Source organism: Geotrypetes seraphini, chromosome 8, assembly GCF_902459505.1.
Source record: "Geotrypetes seraphini chromosome 8, aGeoSer1.1, whole genome shotgun sequence".
In the NCBI taxonomy this organism is placed as follows: Eukaryota; Metazoa; Chordata; class Amphibia; order Gymnophiona; family Dermophiidae; genus Geotrypetes; species Geotrypetes seraphini.
Window position 1 is genome coordinate 96,544,199 of NC_047091.1, and position 13,651 is coordinate 96,557,849.

Here is a 13,651-nt window from a genome sequence, read left to right on the forward strand (position 1 = left end):
GCATATGGTGGAGTGGAGGGAGATGTTGGACATAGGGTGGAGGGTAGAGAGAGATGGTGCATGGGGAGAGAGAAAGAAATGTTGCACTTGATAATGAAGGGGAGGAAGGGAGAGATGCTGCATGGAGGGAAATAGAGAGGTTTGACCTGGGGTAAGGGGAAGAGAGAGAGAGATGGTGAACAGTGGTAAAGAAACAAAAATGTTGGCTATGGCAGTGGAAGGGAAGGTACAGAGATGGAAGATGGATGGTGAGCACAGAGAAAGAAGAAAACGTCAAATGGGCAAGAGACCCTGGTGAGCAAGTTAACAGAAGGCAAATAGAAACCTGAGCCAGGGACCAACATGATTTGAATAATAAAATGACCAGACAACAAAAGGTAGAAAAATAAATGTATTTTCTATTTTGTGATTACAATATGTCAGATTTGAAATGTGTATCCTGTCAGAGCTGGTGTTAGATAGTGAGTATGAGCTAGAACCTAACAGAGGAAAAGTCTTTCTTGTTTGTTTATTTTGATTACACCACAGTGTCAGTAGGAAAAGCAAATTGAATCAAATCAAATTGAAAAATCGATTCAATAGGCCACATTGAACTGAATTGAACATTTTTTCCCCTGAATTGGGCAGCACTAGTGCAGAACATACCCATTCTCTGCGCCCAGCACTAAAAAATAACATTTATTTTTTAGCTTCTGGGTAGAACCTACATGTGGCAAAATTACTGTTGATGCCTCAGTGCACCCTTCAGTAAGTATGTGTCGGTGCTTACCTCAGCTTACTAAAAAAAACCCCATAGTTTCCCTTTTAATAAAAGCAATGGAACTGGGTCCTGTAGATTCACCCTTAAGGTTGGAAAAATATTCCTCTTTGTCATTCTATGACCCTTAATATGTAACTCTGCCCCTTTGGAAGAGCAGCCACCTGGTAGATTATGGATGGTGAACTTTAGCCAGTAATAACCATGGCTATTTCTTTACAGTAAAACCAGATCAGGGCTTCGCAGACCTCTTCTGGGAATGCTATAGTCAGTTGGTCTTTCAGGATATTTGCAAAAGAATATGCATGAGATAAATTTGCATACAGTAGGTCTCTTGGGTACACAAATTTATCTCAGGCACGTTTATTGTGCATATCCTGGAGCTAGGTGATTCCAAAGGCCCAAGTGCTGTAACATGGTTTCTTACTGTTTCCAGTTAATCGTTGAACAGGGATTCTCATTTTCTCCCACTTCAACACTCTTTGGGACAAGAGCAGCACAGGAGGAGCTGGTGGAACATGGCAAGCTGAAACTCAGCACTCGCACCCTGTTCTATAAGATAGATCTAAGACTCTTTCTAATCTGGCTGAACATTGGGACCTTTTATTTAACGGTGTTTACTGATTGAACAAAAAAAACACAACCTAAAAATGAGTGTGTTACAACATTGCTGAACATGAACAAGAAAAAGTTAGATTTGATAGAATATATAGAAACATGATGGCAGATAAAGGCCAAATGGCCCATCTAGTCTGCCTATCCGCAGTAACCATTATCTCCTCCTCTCCCTGTTGGCTAAGGTTCTTAACATTTGCATCTCTTCTTCCTATAGGCTAATGCTCTTTGCACCTGTATTGTGAAGTCATAGAGCTGCCCATCCGCAGTAACCATTATCTCTTACTCTCTCCGAGAGATCCTACGTGCCTATCCCAGGCCTTCTTGAATTCAGACACAGTCTCTGTCTCCACTACCTCTTCCAGGAGACTGTTCCATGCATCTACCACCCTTTCTGTAAAAAACTATTTCATTGGATTACGCCGGAGCCTATCACCTCTTAACTTCATCCTATGCCCTCTCATTGCAGAGCTTCCTTTCAAATGAAAGAGACTCGACTCATGCGCATTTATATTATGTAGGTATTTAAACATCTCTAGCATATCTCCCCTCTCCTGCCTTTCCTCCAAATTATACAGATTGAGAACTTTAAGGCCTAGATTCACTAAACTCCGTGGCCGAGTCATGCTGAGCGACCGATTCACTAAGAGTCGTCATGCAAATTAATGTGATCGCACGCATGCCCCACAGCGACCCCACGGATCATTGCAGAGTGATCCAGACGCATGCACAGACCATCCTCTTTGCCTGGAGATGCGATCCGCGCAAGCGCTTGCTCTCCGCACAAGCTTGAGGTCAAAACAAAAGGGTTTGTGTGTGTGTGTGTGTGTGGCTGTACTTGCTGGCCCCACGAGTAGACTTCAGAAATCATTTCAAGCAGCCAGAATGGAACAGGACACGCTTTGCAGCCAGATGCTCTCTAGGATAATAGAGGGATACAGCCTAGAGCAGGGGTGTCCAACCTGCGGCCCAGTGAAGTATTTTGTGCAGCCCTGGTTGAGGGCGATGCAGTGTTTTCCTCTGCTGCCCCCTGGAGTTTACCGTCTTGCCGGCTCCCTCCTCTGTCTTGCTGCAGCGTTTGCGCAGCCCCAGAAACATTTTTTTTTTTCGGCCAATGCGGCCCAGGGAAGCCAAAAGGTTGGACACCCCTGGCCTAGAGAAAAAGCCACCCAAAAAGTTTGATTCCCTTCAGTTGCTAATGTTAGAGACAACACGGAACAGAACATGCTATGCATGGGCTTGCACTGCACTTTTTGCACAAGGGAGAAGTGTTTTAAATGTTTTATTTTTTATTTAGAAACATAGAAACATAGAAATTGACGGCAGAAAAGGGCCATAGCCCATCGAGTCTGCCCATACCAATGACCCACTCCTGATTCTTACTCTCCTAGAGATCCTACATGAATATCCCATTTTCTCTTGAAATCTAACACGCTGCTGGCCTCAATCACCCGCTGAGGCAGCTCGTTCCAATGATCGACCAACCCTGAAACTGGGATTTCAGGGTTGGGAATTCAAGGTGGCAGAGAGCAGGACAGTCGGCAAGGACTTGAGCGACTGGTCCTCAGCAGTCGTTTTTTTTGGATCGGCAAGCCCAATCAGTGTTCCTTCTTCTGTTTAGTGAATCAGTGGCTTCCTACTTTGCATATAGCAAAACCCCCAAGACAAAATATCCTTAAAAGACACCAAAATATAAGTTGGGCGTGCCCTAGGGCCTTGCAGAAAAGTTAACTCCCTAGACTCCACCAAAAATATATAAACCTCAAATCTAAATTTTTAAGATAAGGAGCACCCTCAGCGTGAGTTTGAAAGCTTTAAAGAGCCATTTCCCCTCATTTGCATGTGCAGATCGGATCGGGTGCGGATTGGATTGGGCAGAAGGATAGTGAATCAGGTCAAGGAACGCTCACAAACTAGTCGGGACATGATCGGTGAGCTTAGTGAATCTAGCCCTAAGTCTGTCCCCCATACGTCTTATGACGAAGACCACACACCATTTTAGTAGCCTTCCTCTGGACCGACTCCATCCTTTTCTATATAAAAAAAACCAAGCAAACAAGAAAAAGCACTTAGGGCAATTCTTACTTTTGCTAAGTTAATTTCTCCATTAAGCAAAATATCCCACAACATTAGCTACCGGTCATCTATACTGGAGAGTTTGAAGCATGTGAGCAGAATCATTAAGAGACTCTTTTACTACTTTTTTATGCGTCAATGGAATTAGCACATGCCTAAATACTAAGAAGCCCATGGGTATAAAATGAGCTTCTTAGCACTAGCTTTAGTAAAAGGGCCCCCCTGAGGCAGAAGAGTTGAGTAGAAAATTGAACTCAGGTCAGAAAACCCTACCCCCCAATGTGCAAATTACAACTGCTGAGTTACCAGGCCATCAACACATGTTTTTCAACTGTAGCATTCCAGATTAGCAACCAATTAGCCTTAACTGTTTGACTTGCAAGCCAGATGCATGTTGAAGTGTCACCATACATTTGAATATTATGTATTGTATATGTTTCTGCGACTGTGAACACTCCCTGTTATCTCAAAAATAGGTACATGCTTTGATTCTCTTTTTATTACATTTATCCAGAAATAAATGTCTACATTTATTTATCTTTCTATACCATTCTCCCAGAGGAGTTCAGAACAGTTTACATGCATTTATTCAGGTACTCAAAAGCAGTTTTCCCTGTCTGTCCCAGCAGATTCACAATCTATCTGGGGCAATGGGGGGGATTAAGTGACTTGCCCAGGGTCACAAGGAGCAGCATGGGTTTGAACCCACAACCTCAGGGTGCAGAGGCTGTAGCTTTAACCACTGCGCCACACTCTCCCCTGCATTACACAATTACATCACAAAGCCATTGTGATTTAAGCATGTGGGGAGGGGGGGATTATGTTATGATTATAGTAGCTCCTTGTCCAGGGGATTGGACTGATTCAGTTCTGAATTTGCCTCATGTCATTCAATTTCCCTCCTGTTCATAAGACAGTCAGAGCCAGAGTTACCATATGCCTCCAGAAAAAGGAGGATGAATTGTCCTCTTTTTTTTCTTTCTTTCTGGAGCCACATGGCAACCCTAGGCTCAAGGCTCACAGCTACATCTCCCTGCATACAACATAGGGAGAAACCAGGACTGGCAGAGCTTATCCCCCTTGACATTTGGATTTTGTTACTCATCTTTCCAGGAGAAGTAGGATTTGAACCCTGGCACAATAAACTAGTCTTGAGCAGCCTCAAAGATGTGCTTTGAAAAATAACCTTTTTCTTGGTTTAACACACAAGTGGAACATCTGACTGATAGCAAAGAGAACTATGGTCACTGTGGTGATGCCAGAGCGCCCCCACTTCCTCCTCCAGCCTGACATGAGTTGTGCATGTTTCATTGCAGGCAGCCAGCGGCGTGATCAGACCTGTGGAACGGTGTGCTTCTCATGCCTGCCAAAAGCCCTGCAGGCACAGAGGATGCAGGAGGAGCAAAAGTTGAGGAAGTGAAAGAGCCATCCACCAGCGCTGTGAGCACACAGGTTCAACAGACAGGATCCTTCTGGGAGATCCATCTCGCCAGCTTATACTCTACTTCAACAGAAACAATGAGAACTAACCAGGTTGTCAAGTACACTCTATTTGTGTCTTGCTATTTCTTCTGGGTGAGTAGCTTAGGGTGGGAAGGTTTGCTTCCTGCTCCCTCCCTTATGGCAGTTCCTTTGAAAGACAACTGAGTTTAATAGCCGTAAGATTCTGCTGATCTTCCTTATTTTTCTTATCATTTATATCAGTAATTCCCCAATTTTTTTACTATGGTGGATAGGTTACCTATTCCAGATGGGAGGCTTTTTTGGGCTAGTCCTGGTTTTAATAAAATTACATCCCAAAGATCCTACATTACATTACATTAGTGATTTCTATTCCGTCATTACCTTGCAGTTCAAGGCGGATTACATAAAGGAGTTATCTGGACATTTAGGAATACATAAGGAGTTATCTGGGCAGTTTCGGTGGTATTACATAGTGGAGCGGGTTGCTATTGGGGATTGAGATGATTCTTGCTATGTTAGTTTGTCTTTAAGAATTTCTTGAATAGCAGGGTTTTTATTTCTTTTCTGAAGGTTTTGTAGTCCGAGGTCATGATCAGTAAATTGGAGAGTTTGTAGTCTAGTTTTGCTGCTTGAGTGGCCAGGAGGCCATTGTACATTTTTTTTCATTTGACGTTTCTGATTGGAGGTTTGCGTGAATGGTGTGTGGGTTCTCCTATGTCTGGTTGTGGTTGTTTGGATTAGTCGGTTTAAGTAGGCTGGGCTGTCTCCATTTATGGTTTTAAATAGTAGAAGTAGAATTTGAAAAGTATTCTTGCTTGTATTGGGAGCCAGTGTGAATTGAAGTATACTGCTGTGATGTGGTCGTGTTTCCTCAGTGAGTAGATAAGTCTCAGAGCTGTGTTTTGCACTGTTTGTAGTTCTTTTATCATGGTTGCGGGGCAGGGGAGATAGAGGATGTTGCAGTAGTCTAGAACAGTGTTCTTCAACCACCGGTCCATGGACCAATGCCGGTCCACAGACATTTTCTGCAAGTCCACAGTACCAGCACATGCATCAGGCCCAACACGGTGTGATTGATGCGGCGTTATCTTCGATCCAGCTCCCTTTTCCTAACTGATTCAGTGCACAAAGCCAAGGGCAGTGGCTCCTACGGGCATCCTGCGCCTGAACCGGAAGCCTTCTCTCTGACGTTGCACGGTCAGAATGAGGCACGGGACGCGCAAGGTGCAATTAGTACTATTATGGGGGCAGGGTCTGGGGTGGAGATTGGGTAGAGATGGGCGGGGTCTGGCCCACGACTTAGCCCAGTGTTTTTCAACTGCCGGTCCACGGACCGATGCCGGTCCACAGAATAATTCTTTTATTTCTGCCGGTCCATAGGTCTAAAAAGGTTGAAAACCTCTGGTCTAGAAGACCCAGGACTAGGGACTGGACCACAAGCTGAAATTGTTTTCTGTCGAAGAATTTATGGACTTGGCTTAGGTTTTTCATGACTGCAAATGATTTCTGTATTGTTTTGTTGATTTGTGGCTGCATGATACAGCCTCTGTCTATCAATATTTCCAGAAGTTTTAGAGTGGGTTGAATGGGGTATGTGATTTGGTTTGTTATGGTTGGGATTTTGTTATTTTCGAGGAGGATGAATTTTGTTTTGTCAGGATTCAGTTTCAGTTTGTGCTCTTTCATCCATGTTGCTACTATTTCTACCCATTGAAATCAGTGCTGTAGATCCCATAATGCACCTGGATGATGTTGGCAGAATTGATCAAAAAGTCTCCCTTCTGGAATGGGTAACCTGGTCACCCTAATGGTGGAACCATTAAAATAGTTTTTAAACACAGATGAATCCTCAATACAATCTAATTTTTTGAGGAATCCCTGTAGAGAGTTGAGAAACCCAGTTTGGGAATCACTGATTTGTATAATGCTTGTCAAATGAAAAAGAAGTAGGTTCTTTGAAGGCTGTGAATGCTAAAAATAATATTAATTCATAAGTTTTCAAGAAATCACAAGTTCTTGTTGTAGCTGGTAGTATCCTGGTGGTTATCATGCTCCTGGCCAGGGTTATTCACAGGGTCGGGATCCTGGGTCCAAGCTCTGTAGTAACTATCTGATCTGGTACTTGTGCCATGCAAGATACTGCTCATTGAGGCTGGGTCTGGGAGTCACTTCCAGGTGCTGTTCACAGGATCTGGGAGGGGGATTGGGGGATGACTAGAAGTGCAAGAAGACAATGGCAGAGCCAGGCTGGAGTTACGGTAGGGCGGTGGTGGGGGTGGGGTAGGGGATATGTATATGTGACAACCAGGATAATTGCTGAAGGAGACAAAGCTAAATGAACTGCTAGAGTTTGTATTGGCACTTCCCTTGTACATCATTCACACCTTTATTGTTGTCTGTCCATCACTCCCCCTCCCAATAGTATCTTAGGGCTAGATTCATTAAACTCTTTTTTTTTGGGGGGGCGATCCATGGCCGAGTCTTGCTGAGCGACCAATTCACTAGAGTCCCCATGCAAATGATCTGATTGGACACATGCCCACAAGCCATTCCACATGCCCACGAGCTGCAGAGCGATTCAGACGCACGCACAGACCATCCTCTCTTCCTGGAGATGCGATGCACGCATGCGTTTGCAAAGCTCGCTCAGCTCGAGGTCAAAACAGAAGGGGGGGGGGGGGAATGGCTGCTCTCGCTGGCCCCACGAGAATGTGAATCTAGCCCTTAGATTAGACTGGAACAAAATCACAATCAGACTGGAACAACGCTGTAGTGAAGCCCGCTTTTAACCCGCTGGTTAAAACCATGGGCTCGCAGAGAGGCAGGGCAGCAGGGTGCTTTTTTGCACAAGGGAGGTGTTTTATTTTTATGGTTTCAGGGCTGCAGGCTGGGATTTCAGGGCGGCAGAGAGCAGGACAGTCGGCAAGGATGTGAGCGACTGGTCCTCTGCAGTCGCTTCAGTTTGGATCAGCCAGCCCAATTGGTGTTCCTTCTTCTCTTTAGTAAATTGAGATCTTCCTACTTTGTATGCCATTTCCCCTCATTTGCGTGGGTGGATCAGATCGGTCGGAAGGTTAGTGAATCAGGTCGAGGAATGATCACAAACTGGTTGGGACACGATTGGACTGTTTAGCGAATCTAGTCCTTAATCTTATCTAATCTTAATCCTTCTTCCAATAAGGTCCAAACAGTTGACAAAGAAAAGAAGAAATAAATCCATAATATAATCAATTACAGAGAAAAATAAATCATTCACAACTGCTCTTGAGGAACAGATGGATTTTCAACTTTTTATGAAAAAGGATACAAGAATAAATTTGTTTTATAATGGTGGGAAGATTATTCCAAACTTTCACAGATGTTTCCGGAATTGTTTTATATCAAATTCAGTAACTAAAGAAGCCTGCATTTTATAATTCAAATCTTTTATTATCATTCAATACAAATTAGCTTTATTATAAAACTATATCAAATCACAAATAACAGATATTTACAATCAATTCACAACATCCCCGACAGAAACTACCCCACGCTCCATCCCACCCATCCCCACCCCGGTTCTGCCCTGTCATGCCCCAGCCCCACCCCCTACTGCCTTCTCTCGTCAGGCAAGGCATCCGTGGTTGCGACGCAATGACATCACATGCACGTGTGCGTGAGGTCATTGCAATGTATCCGTGCATGAGCGGATGCCCTCCTATACGAAGAAAAGCTTTTCAAAACCCGGACAAAGTGCCAGGTTTTGAAAAGCTGTCCGACCCCCGGACATGTACTCAAAAGGAAGACATGTCTGAGGAAATCTGGTAACCCTACCACTGAAGCTCCTTGTGACTTTGGGCAAGTCACTTAACACTACATTGTTCCAAATACAAAATAAGTACACGTTTAAAATACAAGTCCATAAACCATTTTGATTGTAGCCACACAGAAAGGCCGTAAATCAAGTCCCATCCCCTGTACACTAGAATTTCTCTCCCACAGGGTCCCCTCCTCATCTTATTTTCTTATTCTCTCCTGCCTTTCCTTCCAATCACTTTGCCCTTCTCAGCATCCACAGAGCTTTTGAAAGGGAAGGGGTAAAACGCGGACCTGACGGACCTCGCGGATCTAAAACCACACGTCCTTAAAAATCTGAGGTCCATGTCCTTGCCATTTGTAGCTTCTGTCTCTGACAGACCTTTATGAGATTTTAGCGCTGACGGATCCGTCTCAGCATAAGGAGGGAAAAGTATTAGGATCCGTCAGCGCTAAAATCTCATAGAGGTCTGTCAGAGACTGAGGCCCGCGTTTTACCCCTTCTCCAAGAAAGGCAGAGAGAGGGGTACATCGAGCAATTCAGAGGAAGGAAAGCAGCCGAGGCTCTGCCTCATGCCTACGATCCTCAGACTGAACCCCAGCAGCACCCAGCAACATTTGGAGACTTCTTTTCCAAAACGCACGTCCCAAACCTATGTTCCCGCTCTCTTTGCCTTTCCGAAAACCTATATATAAGAAGGCTTCTGCTCTGTCGCTCCAGCACTAGTCTCTGGCTCTGACAGACCTCTATGAGATTTTAGCGCTGACGGATCCTAATACTTTTCCCTCCCTATGCTGAGACGGGTCCGTCAGCGCTAAAATCTCATAAAGGTCTGTCAGAGACAGAAGCTACAAGTGGCACGGACACGGACCTCAGATTTTTAAGGACGTGCGGTTTTAGATCCACGAGGTCCGCGTTTTACCCCTTCCCCTTTTGAAAGGAGGTAGGCCAAGTTCAAATAAACTAGACTGAACTCTGAGAGGATCACGAATGCTCCAGGTCACAAATTGTATCAGATGCCACAAAAATAATCTGAGGAAACTGTTGTGGTGTTTCAGTGCACAGTGGGAACTGAAAATACCCTGCTCTACATTTTTAAGTCTATGAATTGAATCTCTGGTGATTAGGACAGGGGAAGGGGTAGAGAAGGGAGGAGGGTTCAGATTAGAGAGTGGCACCAGATCTTTGTCCTGTCCCCTCACTGTCCCTGTAGTCTTAATTTTCTTCTCCACATATCACCGCTCAAAGCAGAAAGATGATTTAATGCAATTTATTGGTCTACTCTAAGGCATTGCAAATAAACATTTCAAGCCTATAGTGTGTATGTGTGTGTGTGGGTTCTACCTTTTAATTTGATTGAAAGAACATCAATAAAAATATAACTAGTGAGGCATGCTGGGTTCTATATTATGCACAGAAAGCCAAACATCAGCTGAAAAGGGCGAACATAATGCTAGGAATGATAAAGAAGGAGATCACGAACAGATCGGAGAAGGTTATCATGCTGCTGTACCGGGCCATGGTGCGCCCTCACCTGGAGTCCAGCACTCGTCGCCATACACGAAGAAGGACACGGTACTACTCGAAAGGGTCCAGAGAAGAGCGACTAAAATGGTTAAGGGATTGGAGGAGTTGCTGTACAGCGAGAGATTAGAGAAACTGGGCCTCTTCTCCCTCGAAAAGAGGAGATTGAGAGGGGACATGATTATCCGGCTCTGACCCACCCCCACCTCCCTGCTGCCTTCCCGGCCTTACCTGGTGGTCTAGAGGGCTTTCGGGGCAGGAGCGATCTTCCTACGCTCCTGCCCCATGCAGATCGCCATGAGGTAATGGCTGTAGGGAGTTCCCGACGTAGTCTCGAGAGACTACGGGAACTCACAACAGCCATTTCCTCATGGCGATCTGCACGGGGCAGGAGCGTAGGAAGATCGCTCCTGCCCCGAAAGCCCTCTAGACTACCAGGTAAGGCCGGGAAGGCGGCAGGGAGGAAAAAAAGATGGGTTATTTTAAAATTAAGACTGCTTTTTTTATTTTCCCCCTCCCCAGAAAAAAAATTGCAATTATATGAAACCGCAAATGGAGAAACCACGAATGGGGAGGGGGAAGTGTAGATAAAGACAGGTTGTTCACCCTCTCCAAGGAAGGGAGAACGAGAGGGCACTCTCTAAAGTTGAAATTAACATAAGGAAGTTCTTCACCCAGAGAGTGGTAGAAAACTGGAACGTTGTTCCAGATTCTGTCGTAGGGATGCATGTGAAAATCCTAGTGAAGAATTCAAACAGTGTGTATTTTTTCTACTTATTCTGGTTAGTTTTTACAGCTGTGCCTTATCTAATACAGCAAAATGATACAACATATCGAACAGAATAGTATTTGCAATATTCTGGAAATATAAGCAGGTATTTTAACATTTGGCTCTCAGTCAGCCCTAGCTCTCCAGTCCAGCATCTTTCTGTTGGCCGTGTCAACAGTATTGTAACAGAAATTATGAGGTTACTGGCAACCGTAAAATAATGTACCTATCAATGTTATAGGTAGGTTACTAAGTGGCCACCAGACTTCGGCTTTGCTAGCCCTTAATTTGCTGTTGAGTTACCAAACATTAGGCATTATGGCCCAAATTCTGTAACCAGCGCCTATTTTGGAGCCGCCTATCTAAATTGAACAAGCCCAATTAAGCTTTTTAATCAGCAATAATTGAAACTTAGGCGCCTATCAAGAAAGAGTGATTCTGTAATAAGGCGCCTCTAAAAATTTAGGCGGCCTTCAAAAAAAAATAGGTGCTACGCATCTTAGCCGTGGGCGTGGCTACGTATTAGGCGTCTTGTTACAGAATCGCTGCTCTTGAGCGTGCTCAAGCGCTCGCATGGCCGCCTAACTTTTAGTTGGGTCTAGAGCTGGCCTATTTATTGGGCGCCTTTAAAATAGGTGCCCAAATAGGTGCTGCTCAGCGTGATTCACTAAACAGCAGCCAACTGTACTTGAATCGTGCTGAACGGTGTCTATATTGACGCCTACCTTGTGGGTGCTTCTGATAGCATTTGCCCCTATCTGTATTAGCTATACCTAAATGTTAGAGCAGCAGGCTGAGAACTAGGGAAGCCAGGGTTCAAATTAGAGACTGACACGGGGAAAAAATCTGTCCCCGTCACTGCCCTGTCACCGGACCACCGTCCCCTTCACCACCCCGTCCCCATCTCTGCTCTGCCTCGTCTCCGTCCCCTTCCCTTTTTCCACCTCACTGCCCTTCGGCACCCCTCGCGCGGTCCGTGCATCTTCCCAACTCCCCCTTACCTTCTGGGCACGTGTGTGGGCGGAAGCTTCTCCTCTGATGCAACCGTAATTCACGTAGGCTCTGGCGGCTTTCAACAAGTACTCTGAAACCTTAAAACGTGCCGCAAAGGTAAGAGGGAGGGAGGGAGATAGATTTGTAGGAAGGAGGAAGGGGGCCGCGCGCGATTGGTGACCGTGCGCGTTCCCTCCCTTAACTGTGGGGACAAGGCCATTCACTGCTCCACAGGGCAGCAGATGGCCTTGTCCCTGCACCTGTGGTGAGCACCTTTCCCCCCTCCACCGTTTTGGTGGGTTACCCATGGCTACTCGCGGCTACCAACGGGTAACGTCCACCGTGCCATTCTCTAGTTCAAATCCCACTGATGCTCCTTGAGGTCTTGGATGAGTCACTTAATCCTCCATTACCTCCAGGGGTGTAGCCAAGCACCCAAATTTGGGTGGGCCTGGACCCTAGTTGGGTGGCCAAAGATCCCATCCCTCCATTCTCCAACTTCCTAGATATGCTGCCACTGATTGCCTCATATGCAAAACTTAAGTTGTAAGCCCTCCAAGGACAGAAAAATACTTACTGAACCTGAATGTAACTTGCTTTGAGCTATTACTAGGAAAGGTGTGGTGTACTTCTAAATCCAAACTCCAATAACAGGCATAATATGAAGTAATACAAACACTACTTATGTCTCAGCATCTATAGAGCAATTCCAACATACCATAACTTCCATGAGTCCCACAACATGAACCTACTTAGGAAAAAACACCACCACTGTGGGTGCTAGAACATCAATCAGTACACCGATTGGAAAACTAAGCATGCCAGATTAGTACAGATTAATCCTGCAGTCAGTGCTGACAGAAAACCATGTCTCTTTTACACATGCAGAACACAGACCTCACCCAGTAAAGAATGCGTAACCATAAAATACAAATTAAACTGAACCCCCAAGAAGCCAGAAAAACATTTGATATCATGTAATCATATTAATTTTGTATTTCTAGACAATCTTTCCAATTTTTTGTTTAATGTGATTTACATTTTTTTCAGGTATAAGTCCTTTCGCCAAAGAGCTTATATCTATCCCCTACCTGACTACACTTGGCTTCCTCCCGCCCCCTTTTGATGATGTCATCATTACTGGCAGCTACATGTACCACCCTAATGTTGATTGCGAATCCCTTTTGAACTAGTATCAATCCTATCATAGGAGCCAGCTTTTTGGGTGCTAGTGGGTGGTGGCCACCCCTAATATTGAGCAAACTCCCTCACTGTGTCCAGGGAGGAGTGATTTGTATTGTTTTTGGCACCCCAATCATTTTCAAATGATGACACCTATGAATCCTATGGTGATAAAATATTCTGTGCACCACCAAATGGAAACAGAATCATAATGCAGTAAAAATGCTTCTTTTCCTTGTGTCCTTTGAAAATGGATGTGGGACACATCTCACTGCCTTTCCATCTCTCTCTGTCTCTCTCTTTACTATCTCTCTCACTGTCTCTTTCTCTCCCTACCTCTCACTGTCTCTCTTTCTCTCTCTCATTGCTTCTCACTCCTTCTCCCTTTCCCTTCCTCTCATCTCTCACTCGTTGCCTCTGTCTGTCTCTCTTCCTCCTTCTTTCTCTCATTGCCTCTCTTTCTCTCTCTCCCCTT

At 44.9% G+C, this 13,651-nt stretch overlaps 1 protein-coding gene across 1 annotated transcript in view; it reads left to right on the forward strand.

The window, feature by feature from the left end:
• Positions 1-4,934: 4,934 nt before the first annotated feature.
• Positions 4,935-13,651, forward strand: part of LOC117364512 (tetraspanin-33-like) — a 38,777-nt gene continuing 30,060 nt past the window's right edge. The window contains exon 1 of the mRNA XM_033953764.1: positions 4,935-5,023. Coding sequence (XP_033809655.1) covers positions 4,967-5,023 — 57 coding nt within the window. The 5' untranslated portion in view covers positions 4,935-4,966. The remainder of the gene's footprint in view (positions 5,024-13,651) is intronic.